This window comes from Mobula hypostoma, chromosome 10, assembly GCF_963921235.1.
Source record: "Mobula hypostoma chromosome 10, sMobHyp1.1, whole genome shotgun sequence".
In the NCBI taxonomy this organism is placed as follows: Eukaryota; Metazoa; Chordata; class Chondrichthyes; order Myliobatiformes; family Myliobatidae; genus Mobula; species Mobula hypostoma.
The window spans coordinates 120,126,089-120,152,152 of NC_086106.1; the positions used below are offsets into that span (position 1 = coordinate 120,126,089).

General features: G+C 40.7%; 1 protein-coding gene across 2 annotated transcripts in view; it reads right to left on the reverse strand.

The window, feature by feature from the left end:
* tbc1d8b (TBC1 domain family member 8B) overlaps positions 1-26,064 on the reverse strand; it is a 107,406-nt gene that overhangs the window by 21,105 nt on the left and 60,237 nt on the right. For both annotated transcript variants that reach the window (XM_063061123.1, XM_063061124.1), the window contains exons 13-18: positions 25,103-25,232; positions 23,533-23,631; positions 19,780-19,848; positions 13,086-13,326; positions 9,994-10,059; positions 7,629-7,718 (exon numbers count right to left, since the gene is read on the reverse strand). In XM_063061123.1, the coding sequence (XP_062917193.1) occupies positions 7,629-7,718; positions 9,994-10,059; positions 13,086-13,326; positions 19,780-19,848; positions 23,533-23,631; positions 25,103-25,232 (695 nt within the window). The remainder of the gene's footprint in view (positions 1-7,628; positions 7,719-9,993; positions 10,060-13,085; positions 13,327-19,779; positions 19,849-23,532; positions 23,632-25,102; positions 25,233-26,064) is intronic.

The following is a 26,064-nucleotide window of genomic DNA, read 5'->3' on the forward strand; positions in this document are numbered from 1 at the left end:
GGAGGATCAGTGAGATGAAGTGCAGAGGAGACTTACAAGGATGGTGCATGGATTGGAGAGCATGCCTCATGAAAATAGGTTAAGCAAACTTGGACTTTTCTCCTTGGAGTGACGAAGGATGAGAGGTGATCTGATAGAGGTGTACAAGATGATGAGAGGCACTGATCATGTGGATAGCCAGAGGCTTTTTCCCAGGGCTGAAATGGCTAACATGAGGGGGCACAGTTTTAAGGTGCTTACAAGTAGGTACAAGGGGAATGCCAGAGGTAAGATTTTCACACAGAAAGTGGTGGGTGCATGGATTGCACAGTCAGCCACAGTGGTAGAGGTGGATACAATAGGGTCTTTTACATGGAGCTTAGGAAAACAGAGGGCTATGGAGTAGAGATATCCTAGACAGCTTCTAGAGTAGAAGATATGGTCGGCACAACATTGTGGGCCAAAGGGCCTGTGAGCCTGTAATGTGCTGTACATTTCTATATTCTATGAACCTACAAGGGAACATGCTATCCTGAATCTGGTCCTGTGCAATGAGCAAGTAAAATTAGCAATCTTGTAGTTAGGGATCCCCTTGGAAAGAGTGATCACAGCATGACTGAGTTTCTCATACAAATGCAGGGTGCAATAGTTCAATCTAAAACTAGTGTATTATGCCTAAAAAAGGGAGACCACAACAGGATGAGGGAGGAGTTGGATAGGGTAGACAGGGAACAGGCTATATGGTGGGATGGTTGAGAAACAATAGAAAGCTTTCAGAGACTTTTCATGGTGCTCAACAAAATATATTCCAGTTAAAAGCAAAGACTTTAAGGGTGGGGAGAGACAGCCATGGATAACTAAGGAAATAAAAGAAGACATAAAACTAAAAACTTGTGCATACAAAGTCGCCAAGTGTAGTGGGAAACTGGAAGATTGGGAAAACTTTAAAAAGCAACTAAGAACCACTAAGCGAACAATAAAGAAAAGAAAGTTAGATTATGAAAATAAACTAGCACAAAATAAAAATGGATAGTAGAAGTTTTTAAAATTATATAAAGCGGAAAAGGGTTGCTAAAGTGAACGCAGGTCCCCGTGGAGGACGAGGAGGGGAAAATTGATGTTGTGTAATGAGGAAATGGCCGAGACTTTGATAAACTATTTTGTGTCAGTTTTCACAATGGACGACATGTCCAACATGCCGAAGAGAGATGACATGGATGCATTGGGAAGTGAGGACCTCAATACAATAGCTATCACTAAAGAGATAGTGCTGAGCAAACTTGTGGGCCTAAAGATTGACAAGTCCCCTGGTCCTGATGGAATTCATCCCAGGGTACTGAAAGAAATAGCAGAGGTTATAGTTGAGGCTTTGGTGATAACTTACCAAAATTCTCTGGACTCTGGGCAGATCTCAGCAGATTGGAAGGCAGCAAATGTCATGCCATTGTTCAAAAGAGGATGTAGGGAAAAGGCAGGTAACTATAGGCCAATTAGTTTAACATCCATAGTTGAGAAAATACTTGAAGCTATCATTAAAGAAGAAATAGTGAGGCATCTGGAAAGAAATGGATCCATCAGGCAGATGCTGCATGGAATCAGCAAAGGCAGGTCCTGTTTGACAAACTTACTGCAATTTTTTGAAGATGTAACAAGCCCAGTTGGAGGACAGACGGACATTACTTACTTGGATTTCCAGAAGACATTGATAAGGTACCACATAAAAGCTTTATCCATAATATAAGGATGCATAAAATTGGGGTGATGTATTAGCATGGATAGAGAATTGGTTAACCAATAGGAAGCAGAGATTTGGGATACATGGGTGTTTCTCTAATTGGCAATCAGCGGTGAGCCGCAGGGGTTGATGCTGGGCCCGCAACCGTTCATGGTATACATTAACAATCTGGAAGAGGGGCCTAGGTGTGAGTGTATCTAAGTTTGCTGATGACACTAAATTGAGTGAAAAAGCAAATTGTGCAGCGGGAACAGGCAGATACAGATAGGTTAAGTGAGTGGGCAAGGGTCTGGCAGATGGAGCACAATGTTGGTAAATGCGAGGTCATCCACTTTAGAAGCAAAAATGAAAGAGCAGATTATTATTTAAATGGTAAAATTGGGAAAGCTTGAGCATGAATCGCAAAAGGTTGCTTTGCAAGTGCAACAGGCTATCAAGAAAGCAAATGGATTGTTGGCTGTCATTGCCAGAGGGATTGAATTTAAGAGCAGGGAGGTTATGCTGCAACTGTATAGGGTACTGGTGAAGCCGCGTCTGGAATACTGAGTGCAGTTCTGGTCTCCTTACTTGAGGAAGGATATGCTGGCTTTGGAGGTGGTGCAGAGGAGGTTCACCAGGTTGATTCCAGAGATGAGGGAGTTAGACTATGAAGAGATATTGAGTCACCTAGGACTGCACTCTCTGGAATTCAGAAGGACCAGAGGAGATCTTATAGACACAAATAAAATTATGATAGGGATAAATAAGATAGAGGCAGGAAAATTGTTTCCACTGGTAGGTGAGATTAGAACTAGGGGACATAGTTTCAAGATTCGGGAGTGTAGGTTTAGGACAGAGATGAGGAGGAACAGCTTTTCCCAAAGAGTGGTGAATCTATGGAAGTCTCTGCCCAATGAAGCAGTAGAGGCTACCTCAGTAAATATATTTAAGACAAGGCTGGATAGATTTTTGCATAGTAGGGGTATTAAGGGCTATGGGGAAAAAGCAGGTAGGTAGAGTTGAGTCCATGAACTTATTAAACTTATCAGCAGGCCAGATAGCCTACTCCTGCTCCTATTTCTATGTTCTTATATTCTTACATCGAATTGAATTGAATTGACTTTATTTCTTACATCCTTCACACACATGAAGATATCTTTGTACCGTGGGAGAAAACCAGAGAACCTGAAAAAAAACCCCCACACATTCCACAAGGAAGAAGGTACTGAGAGACTCCTTACAGAAGACAGCAGGAATGATCTCCGAACTCTGAAGCCCCCCAAGCTGTAATGGTGTTGTGCTAATCACTACTTTGACAAGGCAGCAAGATCCCCAGGGCCTGACGAAATCTATCCCAGAAGGTTGCAGGAAGCAACAGTAGAAATTGCTAGAGCTCTGACAGAAATTTTTGCATCATCTTTAGCCATGGGTATGTTACTGGAAGACTCCAAGTAGCTAACGTTGTTCCCATATTCAGAAGGGCGGTAGGAATAAGCCTTACATCAGAGGTCGCGAAATAATTAGGAGAAGCGATTTTACCAATAGGATTTGAGATTACTTGGAAAGACTGGGATTAATTAAGAGGAGTCAGCATGGATTTGTGTACAGGAAATCTTGCCTTACAAATGTAACTACATTTATTAGTAAATTACATAAGAAAATTGATGTATAAGAGGTAATCTGAAGCACAAGTTCCTTGTTCCCTGTAAAGGTGACCCATGTGGATAGGGTAGTGAAGAAGGGGCTGGGCCTGCTTGCTTTCATTAGTAGGGACACTGGATGCAAGAGTTGGGACAACACATTGCAGCTGCACCAGACATTGGTATGGTCCTGGAATTGGAATAATTTATTATTGTCACATGTACCAAGATACAGTGAACAGCTTGTCTTACACACTGCTTATACATACCAAATCATTACACAGTGTATTGAGCTAGAACAAGGTAAAACAATAACAATGCAGAATAAAGTGTAAAAGCTACTGAAAAAGTACAGTGCAGGTGTCAGGGGGTTTCGACTTTTATGTTCCTGCGGAGGCTAATTAAAATGGCGTCTTTGTTATGTTAATCTGGGGAATGCGGCTTTGTTGTGTTAAACGCTGAGAAAGTTTGCGCTAGCAGCTTCTTTTGGTTTAGTGTGTGATAAGAAATATGTTATTAACCAATTGGGATAGTTGTTACGTTTTTGGTTTATTTGAAGATACTGTATGCGCGGGGTTTTGGGGCAGAAGACGGGAGAGCGAGACAGAGGATGGACGAGGTGCTGTGATGTCCGCTAACAGGGTCGGACCCCGAGGAGGGCGTTCGGCGAGGAGACGGACTCGGACTCGTGTGGAGCGTCTGGTCGACCAACGTTGTTGGTCCTAGGCGGCCGGTCGAGGTGGTCCGAGGGGTCGCAGGGTGAAGAAGGTGGTCCTTGAGCTCCAACTGTTTGTGCACGAAGAGATTGAACTTTGATAAGTGTGGCGCCTTTTATTTTCCTTTTATATTTTATTCTCTCTTAATTATATAGTTCCAGTAATATCTATAAACTGTAAATCATTTGATTGCATCTGGTGTATTGTCTGTTATTTGGGCAGGGTGGGGTACATTACACAGCATCCACACAAACAAATTATCCAGTTTGGCGGGGCCGAGGCTGTTTCTCTAGACGACAGCGAGCCGAGCGACCCTGAGGGTGGCCGGGGGGGGGCTACACAGGTAAATGATAAAACTGTAAGATCGTAAAGGTAGATGGTGAGGCCAAGAGTCCACCTTACCGCACAAGAGTTTGAAAACAATAGTCTTTGAACCTGGTGGTACATGCTTTCAGGCTTTTATCCTCTGACTGATGGAAGAGGGAAAACAGGATGATTGGGGTGGGTGGGTGGGTGGGTCTTTGATTACTGTGTTACGGAGGCAGTGAAAAAATATAGACGGAGTCTACAAAGGAGATTCTGTAGAGACATCTGTACTCTTTTGCTGCCTCAAAGGGCCAGGCCACACTTGGAATAATGTGTGCAGTTCTGGTCACCACACTATAGAAACGATACGCCAGTGCTAGAAAGAATGCAAAGGAAACTCTCCAAAATGCTGCCTGGAATGGAGGGCTTCAGTTACAAGGAGAGACTGGGTTTGTTCACATTGCACTGCAGGAGGTCGAGGGGCACACATAGGGCAAACGATCATAGTCTTTTTCCATGGATAGGTAAGTCTAAAGCTAGAGGGCATCAGTTTAACGTGAAAGGAAAAGTATTTAAAAAGTGATCCGATGGGCAAGTTTATCCATACAGAAAGAGGTGGGTTAATGGAACAAGCTGCCAGAATAAGCGGTAGAGGCAGAAACAATTATTGCATTTAAATAACATTTGGACAGGAACATGGAGAAGAAAGAAATAAAAGGAAATGAGTCAAATGCAGGAAAATGAGATTAGCACAGATTGGCATCGTGGTCAGCATTGTCGAGCTGGACTGAAGGGTCTGTTTCCACTCTGTAACACTTTAAACAAGCAAAACATGGAGTATGTGGAAACTCCATTTTTTATTAGAAATATTTCTTACAATGATAATCATACAAGCTATAATTAGGGAAGGGGTGACGAGGGCATAGGGAGAAAACATAATTTCTCTTCTTTTCTCAGCTCCTTCCTCAACACTGTTAAACCATTACACATACCCATTTTCAATCAAAGTTTATAAAAACTGCACAAGATCCAAGTAATGCCATTCAGTTGACAACAATAAAAGTCCTCAGATAAAGCAATGTGCTTCTCATCCATCTGTTTTGACAGTCCAGATGTCAAGGGGTTTACAAGTGGAATGTCAGACTAGAAGGTAAACTCTGGTTCCCTAGTTCTAGGTCCTGTCAAAAATTACCATCCTCCAATGCCCAGGTCAAACTTGCTACTCTCACATCATTCCTTTACAACAAATCAACAAAGCAGGTCAGGCAAAAAGCATCTGCAATCTGAAAATATGTTCCAGCTCGATGGTCAGCTTAACTGTGCACTCTGTGCACAATTTAATTCAAAATAATGAGTTTTGTATCTGGGCACAATGCTACCTAAAATGTTGTCAAAATTGCTTCATCTCTGCTTACTCACTCTTCCATGCACCTTGGTACTTTGCCCTGGAACCAGAGGGGTGCAACGCTCATTGTGAGGGAGAACAGGTTTATAGAACCAAGCGGGGATAGGAACAGGAAAAGGAACAGAGATATCCCAGGTACATTGGTGTTGGGCACGTGGAACTTGGTGGAGAGGAGCATGTTTAGGTAATGAGGGGGCGAAATGGACAAGGTGAACAAAGAGGGGGAAGACCCTAGTATAACATATACAAAATGCTGGAGGAACTCAGCAAGTCAGGCAGCATGTATGGAAAGGAATAAACAGTCGAAGATTTGGGCCAAGACCCTTCATCAGGACCCTAATGGGAGTGGAGAAGGAACACAGATGGAGTGGGTTACCCAATATCAGAAAATTCAATTTTCCTGCCAATGGGAAAGTGAGCCAAGCAGAATGAGATGTTCTTGTAGCTTGCTTTGTGATGCAGCACAGCAGTGGAGAATATCAAGAACAGATCGATCAGTGTGGGACTGGGATTGGAAGTTGAAATTACATGCTACCAGAAGCTCATGACTGCTGTTATGGACAGAATACTGCTGCTCTGTACAATGGCTGCCTAGTCTTACCAACGTAGAGATCAGAGATTAAAGATCAGCTTTATTTGTCACATGTACATCAAAACATTCAGTGAAATGTGTCATTTGCTTCAACGATCGACACATTCTGATGTGTGCTGGGGGAAACCTGCAAGTGTTGCCATGTTTACAGCGCCAATATAGCAATTGTACAACTATGGAAAGCAGACCACTGGATGAAACTCACATGGTCACAGGGAGAACGCAAAAACTCCTTACAGATGGCAGCAAGGATTGAACCCCGACCCTGATCGAGTACGGGAGCAGGGAGGTACTACTACAGTTGTACAAGGCCTTGGTGAGACCACACCTGGAGTATTGTGTGCAGTTTTGGTCCCCTAATCTGAGGAAAGACATCCTTGCCATAGAGGGAGTACAAAGAAGGTTCACCAGATTGATTCCTGGGATGGCAGGACTTTCATACGATGAAAGACTGAATGAACTAGGCTTATACTCGTTGGAATTTAGAAGATTGAGGGGGGATCTTATTAAAACGTATAAAATCCTAAAGGGACACAGATCAAAGTTGCTGGTGAACGCAGCAGGCCAGGCAGCATCTGTAGGAAGAGGTGCAGTCGATGCTTCAGGCCGAGACCCTTCGTCAGGACTAAGGGTCTGACAAAGGGTCTCGGCCTGAAACGTCGACTGCACCTCTTCCTACAGATGCTGCCTGGCCTGCTGCGTTCACCAGCAACTTTGATGTGTGTTGCTTGAATTTCCAGCATCTGCAGAATTCCTGTTGTTTGCGTTTAAAAATCCTAAAGGGATTGGACAGGCTAGATGCAGGAAGATTGTTCCCGATGTTGGGGAAGTCCAGAACAAGGGGTCACAGTTTGAGGATAAAGGTGAAGCCTTTTAGGACCGAGATTAGGAAAAACTTCTTCACACAGAGAGTGGCGAATCTGTGGAATTCTCTGCCACAGGAAACAGTTGAGGCCAGTTCATTGGCTATATTTAAGAGGGAGTTAGATATGGCCCTTGTGGCTAAAGGGATCGGGGGTATGGAGGGAAGGCTGGTACAGGGTTCTGAGTTGGATGATCAGCCATGATCATACTGAATGGCGGTGCAGGCTCGAAGGGCCGAATGGCCTACTCCTGCACCTATTTTCTATGTTTCTTACAGCAGCCACTGGAAAGTGCTACGATAACTGTGTTGTCTTCTAACCACATCAGTCACATGGAGAACACTGAATGTAAGTGATCAACCATTTACAGTGTACCCACTCAAAGTCAAAGATTTGAACAAAAAAGTGCAAACCATTAAGCTGATCACCATAGGTCTTTGCTCCTTCAAAAAGTTCTGGGTGTTTTGACGCCATGGGAATTATTCCTTCATCTTCAATAAATGCTGCAAGCAGAAGATTAACAAAGTCAAATCATTACCAAATTAATTGTGAAATTACATCTATTCTTCTTAAAGACATTTCAAACTGTTTCACAGTGAATTTATTAGTGAATTGTGGTCACTGTTTAAATCAATAACTTCCTAATTTGCTGATGACAGTAAATTGAGTGGAAAATACAAGTTGTGCAGAGGATGCGGAGAGGGCAGATAGATACAGATAGGCTTAGTGAATGGGCAAGTCTGGCAAATGGAGTACAGTTGGGAAACAAGAGGTCATCCACTTTGGAAGGGAAAACAGAAGTTCAAGTTATTATTTAAATTGTTAAAGATTGCAGCATGCTGTTGTGCAGAGGAACTTGGGAGTACTTGTGCATGAATCACAAAAAAATTGATTTGCAGCCGCAACAGGTTATCAAGACGACAAATGGAATGTTGGCCTTTATTGCTAAAGGAATTGAATTTAAGATCAATTCCTTGAGTTATGCTGCAACTGTACAGAGTATTGGTGAAGCTGTAGCTGGAGTATTGCATGCAGCTCTGGACTCAATACTGGCTTTGGAGGTGACACAAAGGAGGTTCACCAGATTGATTCCAGAGATAAGGTGGGGTTAGCCTACGAGGAGAGACTGAGTCGCATGCCACTATACTTGTTGAAATTCAGAAGAATCAGAAGGCATCTTACAGAAGCATATAAAATTGAATGGGATATATAAGATAGAGGCAGGAAAGTTGTTTCTACTGGTGTGAGAGACCAGAACTAGAGGAATAGTTTAGGAAAGAGATAAGGGGAACGTACTTTTCGCAATCAGGAATTCTCTGCCCAGGGAAGCAGTCATCATCAAATGCATTAAGACAGTGACAGTAGATAGATTTTTACATGGCAGGATAATTAAGGGTTGTGAGGGAAAAGACAGGTAGGTGTAGCTGACCTCACGGCCAGATCAGCCATGATCTTAGTGAATGGCAGAGTAGGCTCGACAGGCCAGGTGGCTGACTCCCATTTACTGTATGTTCTCCAGAGCCAATTAACACAGAGCAAAATTTTTCAAACGCTAAAAATTGACATGCAACTAAATTGTTTTGATAGAACTGATCAAGGGACAGTTTCCGACAAAGAAACTGTGCGATTCAAGTACAGCTATAGATTATTTTACACTCTCTAACAAGGCAGATACAATCTCAGTTTTGTACCTCAGCAATGAAACAGCTCCTTTGCCTATGCATCAGCTTAAATCATTTCTCGAGATTAACCAAGCCAGCAGTTGAGGTGAGTTGATCAGAAGCCCATGAACACTACCTTGCTATTCCTCTTCTGCACTATTTATTTATTGTAATTTATAGTAATTTGTTATGTCTGCATTGTACTGCTGCCACAAAACAACAAATTTCACGACATATGTCAGTGATAATAAACCTGATTCTAATTCTGACCAAATTATGGTGTACATTTGCCTCCTGACCACAGCAGCACAGTGATTAGCGCAATGCTCTTCCTGCTCAGGTTGGAGTTCAAAGTTCAGCCCTGGCATCCTCTGTAAGGAGTCTCTGTGCATGGAATGCATGGGTTTTCTCCAGGTCTCCTGGTTTCTTCCCACAGTCCAAAGACGTACCAGGTAGGTTAACTGGTCATTGTAAATTGTCCTGTAATTAAATTAGGTGCTGCTGGGTGGTGTGGTGTGGCTCAAAGAACCAGAAGAGATTATTCTATGCTGCATCTCTAAATAAATAAATAACTGCATCATGTGCTCTGTGAGTCAGAGCTGATCACTATGAATACTGTGTGGCTTTAGATACAAGTGCTAACTACATCAATAAATAAAAGCCTTCTATAACTTTCTACTTGAGATGTGATCATCACCACTGAACCCAATATTTGAGTCAAATGTAACATTGTGTTGAGATGGAACCTGTGAAGAAATTGCACATTTTGCTTCAGTTCAATAATTTAGTAAATGAGTAATCATCCCGTTTAGTATTGTGGAAATAATTTGACTGTCACAGTTAGCCCAAATGTGCTTTACAACCAAGCCAATTCTATCAGCAATTTTTTAGAGAACAACTCCACCCTTCAGCTTAATACTATGGTAATTACATGCCATTGCATTTTTAAATAGAAATGACTCATTAAGTATAAAATGATGTATCTTCACTAATAAAAACTGATAGCAACCATAATTACATGAAGTGAAATATAATCTTCTAGGGTTAAGAACATTATTCATTCACTGAGTTTAATTTTGTAATACTCAAGTGGATTTCCAGTAATTACTTGATTTACCTGGTGGAATATGTAATTTAAAAAGCAATTTCATTTTGTCTGTAAATGATCCATTGTACATCACATCTGCAACAAAGGATTAACAAATGCATTACTCCATGACCTCAAATCCTTTCTGCATTTTAATTAAAGATTCAATAGAAGAATAAAGATAAACTACTCTGCATTTTAAAAAAATATTTATTTATTCATTTGAGAGACATGGACAGCACCAGCACTGTAGCCCACCTTAAATCATGCCCTGAATGGCACAGTTAAAAATCAAACACATTTTATCCAGCACAAGGAGGAGAACATCCTGTTAATGTCAGGCATCCTACCTTGTACTACACCCACTGCAGGTGCCTGAAATCTACATCATTTTGGATGGTCAGTCTTTTTTACACAGTAGAGGAGCCTAAAACTAAGATGGCACAGATTTAAAGTGAGAGCGGAAAGATCCAGAGCAAAAACGGAGGGGTAGGTTTTTCCACATGAAGGATGGTGGGAGTATGGATGAGCTGTCAGAGGAAGTGGGACAGATGAGTACAATTACAGAGTTTGGAGGAAGAGAGCACTTTTTTTTTTAAGGAAAACATATTTCCCAATTTCCCTCCAGGAAGTCCTGACATAAAATGTGCAACCTCTCTCTTTATTCTGCATTCCCTGTTTATAGTTGCTCTGAATCTACCTCATTATGCTTGGTGAGGTTATGCCCAAATTCTGGTTACCCTCTCACCTTTTCTCTACTCCTCACCTGCCCATCACTTCACCCTAGTCTCCTTCCTCCTTCCACGTTCCACTCTCCTTTATCAGATTCCTCCTCCCTTCAGCCCTTTACCTATTCCACCTACTGAATCTCCTTCCAGCTTCTCACTTCATCCCCCCTCCCCAATCCACCCATCTTCGCCCCCAACTGGCCTCAACTATCACCTGTCAGCTTGTATTCCCCTGTCTATAAAAAGTATTCCCCCCCACCCCCCAGAAGTTTTCATGTTTTATTGTTTTACAACATTGAATCACAGTGGATTTAATTTGGCTTTTTTGACACTGATCATCAAAAAAAGAGCCTTTCGTATCAAAGTGAAAACAGATCTCTACAAAGTGACATAAATTAATTACAAATATAAAACATAAAATAATTGATTGCACAAATATTCACCCCAATTTAATATGACACACCAAATCATCACTGGTGCAGCCAACTGGTTTTAAACGTCACATAATTAGTTAGAGATCTGTTTTTAGAGATCTGTTTTTGGAGACCTGTGTGCAGTCAAGGTGCTTCAATTGATTGTAGTAAAAATACACCTATACCTGGAAGGTCCAGCTGCTGGTGGGTCAGTATCCTGACAATAAACTACATCATTAAGACAAAAAAAAAACACTCCAAGCAACTCCATGAAAAGGTTATTGAAAAGCACAAGTCAGGAGATGGAAACAAGAAAATTTCCAAGTCACTGAATATCCCTTGGAGTACAGTGAAGTCAATCATCAAGAAATGGAAAGAATATGGCACAGCTGTACATCTGCCTAGAGCAGGCTGTCCTCAAAAACTGAGTGACCATGCAAGAAGGGGACTAGTAAGGGAGGCCACCAAGAGAGTTACGACAAATCTGAAGGAGTTACAAGCTGAGATGGGAGAGACTGCACATACAAATGTTGCCCGGGTGCTTCACCAATCGCGACTTTATGGAAGAGTGGCAAAGAGAAAGCCACTGTTGAAAAAAACTCTCATGAAATTTCAGCTAGAGTTTGCCGGAAGACATGTGGGAGGCTCCGAAGTCAGCTGGAAGAATGTTCTATGGTCTGAAGCGACCAAAATTGAGCTTATTGGCCATCAGACTAAACACTGCACATCATCAAAAACACACCATCCCTTCCATGAAGCATGGTGGTGGCTGCATCAAGCTATGGCGGTGCTTCACTACAGCAAGCCCTGGAAGGCTTGTGAGGGTAGAAGATAAAATGAATGCAGGAATATACAGGAAAATCCTGGATGAAAACCTGATGCAGTCTGCAAGAGAACTGCGACTTGGGAGAAGATTTGTTTTCCAGCAAGAAAATGACCCCAAGCATAAAGCCGAAGCTACACAGGAATGGCTTAAAAACAAAAAAGTTACTGTCCTGGAGTGGCCAAGTCAGAGTCCAGACCTCAATCCAATTGAGAATTTGAGGCTGGACTTGAAAAGAGCTGTTCACTCACGATCCCTATGCAATCTGGCAGAGGTTGAGTACATTTGTAAAGAATGGGGAAAAATTGCAGTGTCCAGATATACAAAGCTGACGGAGACCTATCCACACAGAATCAAAGGTAATTGCTGTCAAAGGTGCATCTACTAAATACTGACTTGAAGGGGATGAATACTTACACAATCAATTATTTTGTATTTTATATTACTTTGTAGAGATTTGATTTCACTTTGACACGATAGTCTATTTCTGTCAAACAGTGTCAACAAAACTAAATTAAATCCACTGTGATTAGATGTTGAAAACAATAAAACATGAAAATTCCAAGCGAGGTGAATATTTTTAATATATATAAAAACAGAGCAGTGGGTGCATGGAACGCACTGCTACGGGTGTTGGTAGAGGCAGGTGTATGAAGATTGGCACATGTATGAAAGAAAAAATGGAGAACTATGTGGGAGCAAAGAGCTATAATGATCTTAGATTAGATTACAAGGCTGGCACAACATCATAAGCTGAGGAGCCTGTGCTGTGTTGTACTGTCTATGCACACTGGAGATGCTGATCAAACCTATCATGTCTGTAGTAGCAGCACACTGAATCCGATATTTAAAGAAAAAACAGGCAAGAGAATACTGCTGATTTTCCAAAGAAATCAAATATCTGTTAAATAAACCATACTGCTCTAAGGCATATTATAATTTCAGGTTTAAATGCACCCACACTTAGCTTTTACATGGAACAGCATCAGCTAAAGCGCTCTCCACTGATATACTTCAGGGTTAACCCGTGATGCCAAATTCCACACATGCAAACATCCTCTCAAATACAGACAGGTTGTTTCTAATTACAAAAATCTGAAGCAAAAATACAAGTACTACAAAAAAGATACCCACAGCTTGAAGATTAAGGTGTTTTACCTAGAACAGACGCAAATTCTTTGAAATTGATCAGGTTGTCCAAATTTTCATCTAGAAGCCGAAAGCTCCACATTGCTAATGAATCTGCATTTGCAGAATGAGACCACGGACTCAAGTGCTTGAACAGCCTGCGGTACTGCTTACTGTCGATTTGATACTGTTCTAGATATGGGAGGCTAGAATCATGGTGTTTGAGTGCTGAACTATGTGAAATCCAGTAGCAGCTCAGGAAATGCTCTCGCTGCAAAAAGGAAAGAGTAATGTTTAAGGCTTAGATTGAAATTAACTACACCAATCACAATAAACACATTGTTGGAGAAAGTGGGTTTTCTTAGAGTCTGTTGCACAGGTACAATGTTATACAGAGCTATATTCTTCACATCCACTGAAAAAGAGCAAGTAATAATAGCAACAATTCAAATTTACCAAAAAAAAGAAAAAAAATCTGCTTAACTTAAAATCAAAGTGCAAGTGACTCTGCTATTCAAATTCTGCTTTACAAATTCTAAAGGTTCAGAGAAATTAAATGTAGAAATAAACACTATGTAGAGGACAATACTTAAATCAAACTAAAAAAAAACAAGAAAATATTACTACATATAATAAAAATGGAAAAGCCTGAAAATACTTGGCAATATTTTTCTTGACTCTCCTATTAGACTAATTCTTACAGAAGTACTTTTTTAAAAATTTTGTTATTATGCAAATGTATATATTATCAACTTATCAACTCTGTAGAACTCCCATCCACTGCAATCAAACTCAGTTGCCCGACCCCACACTGCTCACTTCTATCTCCTACCCAAGATCCACAAACCAAACTGCCCAGATAGGCCTATTGTCTCTGTCTATTCCTGCCCCACTGAACTTGTGGCTTCATACCTTGATACAATACTTTCCTCCTTGGTTCAGTCCGCTTACATCTGTGACACTTCTCATGCCCTTGATCTGCTCAGTAACTTTCAATTCCCTGGCCCTGACCGCTTCATCTTCACCATGGACATTCAGTCCCTATACACTTCTATTCCCCCATGAAACGGCCTCAAAGCCTTCTGCTTCTTTCTTTATGAAAGAACCACCGTCACCCTCCACCATCTGGCAGAACTGGTCCTCACCCCCAACAATTTTTCCTTCAGCTTCTCCCATTTTGTCCAGACTTGAAACGTAGCTATGGGCACCTGCATGGGCCCCAACTTCGCCTGCCTCTTGGTTGGTTACATAGAACAGTCAATGTTCGAAGTCTTCCCCTGGTAATACTCACCAGCTATTCCTCTGCTACATTGACAACTACATTGGCACTGCTTCAAGCACCCTCGTTGAGCTCGTCAATTTTATCAATTTCGCCTCTAACTTCCACCTTGCCTTTAAATTCACTTGGTCCATCATCTCCCCTCTCTTGAACCCTCTGTCTCCATCTCTGGAGACAAACTGTCAACTGATATCTTTTAGAAACCTACAGATTCCCATGGTTATCGTGACTAGAATTCTTCCCACCCTAGCTCCTGTAAAGCCGCTATTCCCTTTTCTCAGTTCCGTTGCCTCTACCGCATCTATTCCCAGAATGATGCTTTCCACTCCAGGATATCTGAAATTACCTCCTCCTTCAAAGAACGAGGCTTCCCTCCCTCCACTATTGATGCTGTTCTCACCCACATCTCCTCCAATTCCCATACATCCATGCTCACCCCATCTTGCCGCCACCTTAACAGCGATAGAGTTCCTGTTGTCCTTACCTACCACCCACGAGCCTCTGATTCCAACATATCTTCCTCCGCAACTTCCACCATCTCCAAGGGATCCTACCACTAAACATACCTTTACCTTCCAGCCCCGGCGTTCCACAGGGATCATTTCCTCCAGGATACCCTTGTCCATTCATCCCTCGCCACTAATCTCCCTCCTGGCACTTATCCCTGCAAGTGACCCAAGTGCTACACTTGCCCATACACCTCCTCCCTCACCGCCAGATCTGCTGGGGTCATCTATTGTGTCCAGTACTCCTGATTCGTACTCCTCTACCCTGATGAGACCTGTCGTAAATTGGAGGACCAATTTATCAAGCCCCTCCACTCCATCCGCCACAAGCAGAACTTCCCAGTAAACATTCTAATTCAGATACCTGTTCCTGTTCTGACAGCATATCGGTCCATAGCCGCCTCTTGTGCCAAGATGAGGTCATCCTCCGGGTGGAGGAACAACACCTTGTATTCCAGCTGGGTAGCCTCCAAGCTGATGACATGAATATCATTTTCTCCTTCCATTAAAGAAATTCCCCACCTCCCTTCTTCCTCTATTCACCACTCTGACCTTTCACCTCTTCTTACCTATCTATCACTTCCCCCTGGGTCCTCTCCTCCCTTCCTTTCTACTCTGGTCCTATCAGATTCCTTCTTTTCCACTCCTTGACCTTTTCCACCCACCTGGCTTCACTTATCGCCTTCCAGCTAGCCTCCTTCCCCTTCCCCTCCACCTTTTTACTCTGGCATCTTCATCCTTCCTTCTCAATCCTGAAGAAGGATCTCAGCTCAAAACGTCAACAGTTAATTCTTTTCCATAGGTGCTGCCTGACCTGCTGAGCTCCTCAAACATTTTGTGTGTGTTGCTTTAGTATTAAATATAATTTATGTTAATTGTGGCTGACATTAATCATATTTGCCCTCGTTATGTACTGTGCTGCTGCAGGAAGCTAATTTTAATTGCATTTATACCCCAAATATGTATGCCTATGACAACAATAAATGCAAGTTTGAATCAATTACAACATCGTTTGAAATTTGATACATTAAACTACAAATCCTATATAGGTTGACTTCCCCACTTATAGTGCTGAGTTTTACTTACTTCCAGCAATCATGGCATTTTGCTATTGTATATATGATTACCTATGGTGGGCTATATATGTGGCATATGCACAGGACTGCATCTATAAAGATCACTGCATTTCAAAATATTGTGCTGTATTGTAACACAAGGTGACCATTTAGCTTCTCGAGTCCACTACACCACTTATACAAGCCTCTTTCAAAACTATTGATGATCATTTGCACGAAATCTCAAACTGTTAGCACTGACTAAATGGAAGCAAATCATAAATATTAAAGAAGTCCAAATTACAAACCAGTTAATAGCATTAAACTGATCAATACACTCCCTTACATTTTCCCTGCACTTAAATTTCTGGAGCAATTTTGATTTTCCTTTTTATCCTTCATATTCAATTCCCTCTGCCTGACTGAAGTTTCTAGATCAGAGTCCACTGTCTCAAAAGGCACGGTCATTCAGAGGAGAGATGAAAACTTTTTATTCCCCATATAAAGTTGTCTGAAATTTTCCACTCAAGGCGGCTGTGAAAGCTCAATTGATAAGTTCATTCAAAGCAGAGACTGATTATACTTTTAGGTGTCAAGCAAATCAAGAGATCTGGATCTGGTGCCGTAAAGCAGCAAAGAGGTAAAAGATCCTGTTGAATGGCAGAACATGCATGATGGACCAAATAGCCTACTCCTCTTTGTTTCTTGTATTCTTTTAAATATTAAAAGAATATAAATGCAGTTAAAAGCATTTATATGACAGAAGAATTTACTAAGTTCATGTAAAGATACAAATGCAGATTCTGAAAACCCAGAGTAACACACATAAAATACTGGAATGATGAAGGGTCTTGGCCCAAAATGTTGACTATTTATTCCTCTATATAGATGCTGCATGACCTGATGAGCTCCTCCAGTATTTTGTGTGTGTTACTTTTGATTTCGACTCCTGTGGCAATACAAATACTCAAAGCAAGTTCCTTCTCTTTGGAACTATATGGATGGGCACAGATGATTTTGGTAGTTGAGACTCAATAGAAGATGAGGAACTCTGACAATCTGAATTTATAAAGCATCTATGGAGATGTAAAATGCTAATGTCATAGGGTGCTTCACAAGGGTTTAATCAAATAGCATATGATATCCAGCATCTCAGTAAGTATGATATGATAACGTACCCCCTACCATCAGGCAGGAGGTACCTCAGCATTAGGACAAGAACTGTAAGGACAGAAAACAGCTCCTTCCCTCAGGCCATAAGACTACTGAACTCCCTGCCACCACCCAGGTCACATCACTTATGAAGAGCTGTAGCATTATACTGTTTACTTTTTAAATTTGTATTGAGCATGCACCTTATTAATTGTTAATTTATTTGTGCTAATATTACTTTATGTACAATATTACTTTTTTTGAATATGTGCGAGTTTGAGTATATACATACACGTGGGCACGTGACCAAGTGGTTAAGGCATTCGACTAGCGATCTGAAGGTCGTGAGTTCCAGCCCCAGCCGAGGCAGCGTGTTGTGTCCTTGAGCGAGGCACTTAATCACACATTGCTCTGCGACAACACTGGTGCCAAGCTGTATGGGTCCTAATGCCCTTCCCTTGGACATTGGTGTCATGGAGAGAGGAGACTTGCAGCATGGGCAACTGCCGGTCTTCCATACAACCTTGCCTAGGCCTGCGCCCTGGAGAGTGAAGACTTTCCAGGCGCAGATCCATGGTCTCGCAAGACTAACTGATGCCTTACATACATACTGTATTGAACACCTTGGATTGGAGGAATGTTGTTTCATTTGGTGATATACATGTGTACAGCTGAATGACAATAAACTAAACCTGAAATTGAACTTGAAAAAGCCTGGTCAATGGGGGAGACTTTGAAGAAAATATGATAACTGAGGTGAAAAAATTTAGGCAAAGGATTGGGGAATTTAGGGCTTTGGCACTGAAAGGAACAACAATCAAAAATAGTGAGACTAAAATAGCAGGTACAGGAGAAGGGGTTTTACGTACAGAAACATTATCAGGGGTTTCAAGGAGTAAATTCAGTATATTTATCTCCACCATGAGTATTGCTAAATTGATACTTGCTATGTAACAAAAGTTATTTCCAACTCAATACACCAACCTTAACAAATGGCAGTCAAAAAGCATCAAATAATTGTTAGCGATCAGATTAGTTTCAGTTCAACAGAAAATACTGATTTTTGAACAAGTATTTGATTGATGACAGCAGCTAAGTGAGTCCTTGAGTCACAGGTTTTTATCCTAAAGGATGTGAAGGCCCGATCTAGCACGTCTCTAAAGTGCCACATTTTCAGGCGTCATTTTTAAAGATAGGACAAGCATATGTCTGCTTGTTGCAAGATCTTACACATTTAATCAGAGTACAAAAGGTGTGACAGAATATAACTAAACTATTCCAACAATTTATAGATCCAAGATTCAAGACTGCTTATTGTCATCCTTTAGTATAATGAGTGTAAAGAAGAACAAACGATTGTTACTCCGGATCCAATGCAGCATAAAAAACACAATAACGATTAAAAAATTAATCACAGTGAATATAAATATAAAAGCAATTCTATAAAACTCTATGTACAAGTAACTTTTTAAGTGTGGCCATATATACACAAGATTAGCTTGTATACAAAGACTGATTGTATATACATAACTGACACTAGTTGCAGGAGTATCTATACTGATAGGAAATAATTTGACAAAGTAACTCTTGGCAAAAGGAACTCTTCTAAGTAGCAGCAGGGCATCAGAAAACACAACAGAACAGTGACTGTAAGTGTAGCTATGAGGTGTGAAGTGTAAGCGTAAAGTGAGTGCATGGTGGGGATGATGAAGGGACTGTGGAGGAGTGGCCTACGTGGATATAGTGGTAGTAGGGTGTGGTGGGGAGGGTTAATGGGTGGAGGTGTTGGTTATCCTGACAGCATAGAGGAAATAGCTGGTTTGTTTTTTTGTTTTTTTTTGAGTTTAGTGGTTTCCACAGGGATCACTTCTAACATAAGTCCCTTGTCCATTCATCCCTCCCCACTGATCTCCCTGCCGGTACTTATCTGTGCAAGCAGAACAAATGTCATTCCTGCCCCTGCACCTACTCTCTCACTACTATTCAGGGCACCAACAGTGTTTCCAGGTGAAGCAACACTTCACCTCTGAATCTGTTGGGGTCATCTACTATATCGGTGCTCCCCGTGTGGCTTCTTGTATATCAGTGAGACCTGACGTAGATGGGAGTCCGCTTCGCTGAGCACCCACGCAGAAAAAGCAGGATCTCCCGTTGGCCACCTATTTCAATTCTACTTCCCATTTTGACACATCAGGCCATGGCCTCCTCTACTGCTGCAATGAGGCCACACTCAGGTTGGAGGAGCAACACCTTATATTCTGTCTAGGTAGCCTCCAACCTGATGGCATGAAATTCAATTTCTCAAACTTCTGTAATTGCCTTTTTCCCCCTTCCTGGTTTCCCTCTCTCACCTTATCTCCTTACCTGCCTATCATCTCCCTCTGGTGCTCTTCACCCTTCCCTTTCTTCCATGGTCTTCTACCCTCTCCTATCAGATTCCCCCTTCCCGAGCCTTTTATCTCTTTCACCAATCAACTTCCCAGCCCTTTACTTCACTCACCCCCGCTCCTGGTTTCATCTATCACCGACCACTTTGTACTTCTACCTCACCTCCCCCCACCTTATTGCTCTAACTTCTCATCTTTTTTCCAGTCCTGATTAAGGATCTTGGCCCAAAACATTGACTGTTTACTCTTTTCAATAAATGCTGTCTAACCTGCTGAGTTCCTCCAGCATTTTGTGTGTGATGCTTGGATTTCCAGTATCTGCAAATTTTCTCATGTTTGACTTACCTTAAATAGCTCATAGAGGTCTTCCAAATCTTTAGAGCTGAACATCACTTCCTGAGATACAACCCGCAGCTAAACACAGACAAAAGGGTTCAAATTGTTAAACAGAGGACAGCATATTCAAATCAGAATGCAGTATAACATCAGATGTATAATACAGCTGAACTTTAATCAGGACAGATCAAGGTAATTTACTTCTTTAAATCAACTTTCCGGTTAGTAAAGTTATAATTCTAAGCAGAACAAGAGGAAATAGATGAGGCAAATACATTAATATTTAAAAACTTGGACAGGTATATCAATAGATAAGGTTTAGAGGGATACATGTCAAATGCAGGCAAATGGGACTAGATTAGATTGGCATTTTGGTCACATGGACCGGTTGGTGTGAAGGACCATTTCAGTGCTGTGACTATCACTCTGATATCTCACTTTTTACAATTCATGGGGATTTAAGCAGAATACTGCAGGTCAAAAATATTTGATTTCATGAACTAAGGTGTAACCATCACCACCGCAGTTATACAATTAGAAATTTATGCCATACTAAATGATAAATAGTTCTGAGGAAAACAAGATAAGGATTAACCAGGTAATAAACACACAGCATTGATCACCATGCCGTCACGAATATTAATAAAATGCCTTATTTATTGTTATGTAATCAAGAAGCTATCAACCTCTGCTTTAAATATACTCTATGACCTAACCTCAAAGGATGTAATGCTGAAGCTTCATAAGGCATTGGTCAGACTGTGCCTGGAGTATTGATAGCAGTTTTGGGCTCCTTATCTAAGAAAATTTATGCTGACATTGGAAAGGGTCCAGATGAGGTTCATGAGAATTATTCCTGGAATGAAAGGGTTAACATGTGAAGAGTGTTGATGCCTCTGGGTCTGTACTGACTGGAGTCTAAAAGAATGGGAGGGGATCTCATTGACACCTATCAAATATTGAAAGGTCTGGATGGAGTGGATTTAGGGAAGATGTTTCCTATTGTGTGTGAGTATATCATCTCAGAATAGAGAGATATCCATTTGGAACAGAAAGGAGGTGGCATTTCTTTAGCCAGGGGTTGGTGAATTTGTGAAATAATTTCCAGAGGCAGCTGTGGAGATCAAGTCATTGAGTATAGTTAATGTGGAGGTTGATAGGTCCTTGATTAGCCAAGGTGTCAAAGGTTACTGAAAAAAGGCTTGGGAATGCAGTGGGCTGAGAGGGATAATAAATCAGCCATGATGGAATGCAGAGCAGACGCGATAAGCTAAATGGCCTATTTCTGCTCCTATGTCTTACAGTCTTATGTTGGACAGAGCAACTGCCTGCAAAGATTGTTAACAGTTGATGCCAGTTTATTGGCACTTCACTCAACCTTGGATAGCGAAGATGCTTACACAGGATGTCTTAAAATTGACTACATGTCTGCATTCAATACCATCATCTCCTCAAAACTACTCAATGAGCTCTGAGACCAAGGCCTTGACACCCAACCAGATCCTTAATTTCCTCACTTGCAGGCTCCAATCAGTTCAGATTGGCAACAATATCTGCTCCACAATCACTATCAGCACAGATACACCACAAGGTTGTGTGCTTAGCCCCCTGCTCTATACCAATGATCGAGTCCAAGCACAACTCAAATGCCATATTTAAGTTTCTTGACAATACCACTGTCATTAGCCAAATCAAGGTGGTGATGAATCAGCATATAGAGGGACACTGAAAATCTGGCTGAGTGGTGCTACAACAATAACATCTTACTCAATGTCAGCAAGACCAAGGAGCTGATAATTGGTTTCTTCCTCCTGAAGTCAGAGGCCCATCAGCCAGTACTTATTAGAGAATCAAAGGTGGAGAGGGTCAGCAACATTAAATTCCTCAGTATTATCATTTCCAAGGATCTGTCCTGGGCCCAGCATGCAAGTGCAATTATAAAGAAACCATGGCAATGCCTCTACTTTCTTAGAAGTTTGTGAAGATTTGGCACGTTATCTAAAACTTTGACAAACTTCTATAGATGTGCAGTGGAGAGTATATTGACTAGTTGCACCAAAGCCTGGTATGGAAATATCGATGCCCTTGAACTAAAAAGCATAAACAAAGAGTAGAGGATATAGCCCAGTCCATCACGAGTAAAGCCTTCTCCACCATTAAGCACATCTACATACAGCGCTGTCACAGGTCATGCCATCAGGGAGGTGGTACTGGAGCCTCAGGACTCAGACACCAGGTTCAGGAACAGTTATTACTCCTCAATGATTAAGCTCTTGAATCAACATGGATAACTTCACTCAATTTCAGTCATCCTAACATGGAACTGTTCCCACAACCTATGAACTCACTTTCAAAGGCTCTTCATCTCATGTTCCCAATATTTATTGCTTATTATTATTTAATTTGTTTTTTTTTCTTTGTATTTACTGTGAATACACACAAGTAAATGAATCTCATGGTTTATATGCTGACCTATATGTACTTTGAAAGTAAATTTACTTTTAAAGATTACTAGACTAAAAGGTTGTGTAAAGGTTGTCTCTTATGTAAAGAAAGGAACATGTAAGAATCACAAGCTAATCTGGAAAAGCTTGACAGATTTTCCTTGATATGGTAGCACATTACAGATGCCAAGCAGCAGAGCACAGCTTAGCGAAAAACAGCCTGTTCACCTGTGGTCTTATTACAGCACTGGAGCCATCATTAAAATAGAAAAAGAGAGCAACCAAGGTGACAAGAGGCAGAAAGAAAGAGGAATGACTTTCTCAGTAATGAAAACCTTACTGGTACACAATGGATTAAAACAAAAATGCTGGAAATTCTCAAGCTAGACAGTATCAGTGGAGAGAGAAAACGACTGAGATCATGTTTCAGGTCAATGAACTTTTTTGATCTGAATTTTTAACCAAGTTTCAAATTGATAGAAGTCCATCAGCATGAAACATTAACTGCTTCTCTCTCCACAACTGCTGACTTCCCAGGTGAAGGATGCTAGAATTTTAGCTTCGGTTTCCAGCATTTGCAGTGTTTATTTTGTTTTTCTCTGCATACTCTGATTAAAGAATCTGACCAGTATTGGTTAGAGTAGGTTCTCTAACTTTCATTGAAAGCATTTACTTGTTAGGATTCATTCAAATGATTCCTTCCAAATCATACACAAGAATCTAATTTCCATTCTAATGATCAAGTGGTGAAAACAGACGTTTCCTGATCACAGGATTTCCACTTTATGAACAGTAGGCTTAAGTGAATGCAGATAAGTCAGTCAATGAGGTCATGCTCTCCACCAAAGGCACCAAAAACCACAAGGTGAAGTCAAAAAGAAACCAGAGATAAACTACAGATTCTCCCTCAACTTTGTCATATATGACACAATAATCATTGCTATTGAACCCAATCTCCTCTACCTCAGAATGCCACTGCAAGTGTTCCTCTGGGCAACCAGATATCACTGCTGCAAACCATAAGTGCTTAACATAGTGCAGATTCAACCAATTTTCAAAGAACACTTTAAACTCACAACTGGTTTTTCAGGTTCTATGGCAATTCACGACATCTCATTATCACCTTTTCAGGAGCAGTTCAGATATAACAATTACCAAAAGTGCAAATTATCCCTATACTGAGGATTGAATAAAATATCAAAAGTACTTGAACTAAGAACCCTCTAAAACCTCTACTAAGTAAAATAATCACAGCATGTAATAAAAAAGCAATATATTAATTATGTATTCACTCATTAAAAGGAAAACAAAAATTTACCACATTTTGTTTTGTAGTATCTTCTAGAGTCTGAATGACATATAACCTGCTCCTACGTCGCAGACTTTCAACTTCCATTGATTGAACCTCACCATATTTCTGGAATAAAGAGATTTAAAATACTTTAGCAGTGTTTAAAAGTGAAAGTTTTTTTCCCCTCATCATCTACAATAAAGACATGAAGTAATGGTTTGTGATTTAACCTGGTAGATTACGGGAAATATATTAATATGAATGTACAAACGTTTGTACTTTTATTGATTAATGGAATACACGCAAGAAAAAATGGGAAAGTCAGTCAATGCAGACAGAAAGGACTGAAGACTATCAAGTCATTGAAGTTTTAAAGATCTCTGGATCTTAACTGCATAAAAGTGGGAGGACAGATACACAAGGGAGGGAAGCAAAAATCAGCAAGTGAACTAATTGCAACAGCAACCTGCCATTACAAGAACAAATACTATAGGCGTTCAATCCCATGGAATCAGAAGTATCTTTTATTAATAAGCCACTCAAAACCTCCAACAAATGTACAAGCTACATTTTCCATCTTATAACAGAGCTTAAAAAAAACTAAAATTGCATGCATATTTTAACAAACTATTCAATAGCACAGAGGTAGCGCTCATCTCTAGTCTGAAATTCTAGTCCCACACCAAAATCCAAACGTACACACTGCAGTACTGAGTGTGTGCTGCACTGTTAGATCCAGCTCTTTGAAACCAGATTTTAAAACAACGACCCACTAAACTCTCAAGTGAACACAAAATATCCCATTGATTTACTTTTACAAAGAGTCAGGGGAATTAGCTGATATTTATCCCTCATCTAAAATCTTGGGAAATGCTCGACAGGTCAAGACAAATTTCATCTTTATTTATGAAAACTGGAGAACTTTATATGTGAAGATTCTTGTTCAAGGAAGAGCTATTTTTCATTTTCACACATTAGCACCGTTCTGTAGATTAAATAAACCACTGTGGCCTCTAACTTCAGCACTTTCCACACACTTTTGTGGGTTAGTCAGAGAACTACGGCAGAGAAATAGGCCCTTAGGCCCATCTAGTCCATGCCAAACTGTTACAACAGGAATTCTGCAGATGCTGGAAATTCAAGCAACATACATCAAAGTTGCTGGTGAACGCAGCAGGCCAGGCCATCCCTCCCCCTCCTGTCTTCTCCTATCATTTTGGATCTCCCCCTCCCACTTTCAAATCTCTTACTAACTCTTCCTTCAGTTAGTCCTGACGAAGGGTCTCGGCCTGAAACGTCGACTGTACCTCTTCCTAGAGATGCTGCTTGGCCTGCTGCATTCACATGCCAAACTGTTATTCTGTTTATTCCCATGACCCGCACCTGGACCAAAGTCCTTCATACCTTCCCATGCATATACTTTTCTAAACATCTCTTAAATGTCAAAAATCAAACCCACATTCACAAAGCCGGGTCCTGTCAGAAGAGATTCTAACATCTCGTTTTCCCCAAGGGTCAGTGACTACTGCTTCTTGGCGTTACAGAACATTTCGAAATTATATTATCACACAGTGGGAACATCAGTCTTTTCACCTACCTCATAAGATTCCCGGATAAGTTCAGTTATGTCCACTTTAGGATGAGGATGCTTGTCATCACAATCTAGAACAGGATGGTGCACCATTGGTGGTAAAGGGCTATCCTTGTTGGTGACGTTATCAAAAAATCTACAAAGCAATTTTATATTCCTTACTGAAAAGAGGTATTAAAGCCGTATTAAAGGCAAGATGCATCTAATCACATTTTAACCAGTATTATCAAATCATACTTTATAAATCACAAAATATTTCCTAGATAAACTCTACAAATATTCATTGACAATGGATCCAAATTTAAGCTTCCTTCTCTCTATGAAAGCTCTACAAACAACACAAGTACATTCATTGTGGATGTATTCAACACAAGTGAATTCATTGAAAACAGGTGATCCTCCAGTTTTCCACGTCAACAAATTGGGTGAGTTGAGGTCATACTGTATATTGCACCTGAGTGGAGTTAATGTAGTAATTACAAAGGAGAGGATTCATTTTTCAGCCTCACAATTTTGGTTTTTAAATTTTTAGTAAGTTGTTGACAGGTTTTGGAATTTTTCTTTTCATTTGACATGTTGCATAATTTATACGTTAGCTCAAAAATTCTAATTGAATATTTTTAAAATTTAGAAAATGAGACAATAAAATGTGAAAATAGTTGTGAGGGCTGAATACATTTTCAAGGCACTGTATTTATAGCTGCAAGAGAGTAAAGTCAATTATGAAGTGAATGTGGACATCAATGTGGACATCTAAGTAAATCAATGCTGAATACTTGTAGGTCAGTTATACATTTTGGCTGAAGTGCTTTCCCACCACAACCTGCCGCTCATAAATTATGAAGGCACATAGAAACACTAAGAAAGATGAGAGCACTAAAAAGCATCTGAGTGAGTTCTGCGTGATGACGCAAGGAGTGGCAATGGAAGGGAAATAAATGAAAGTGGACAAGGGTGGATCTCGGATT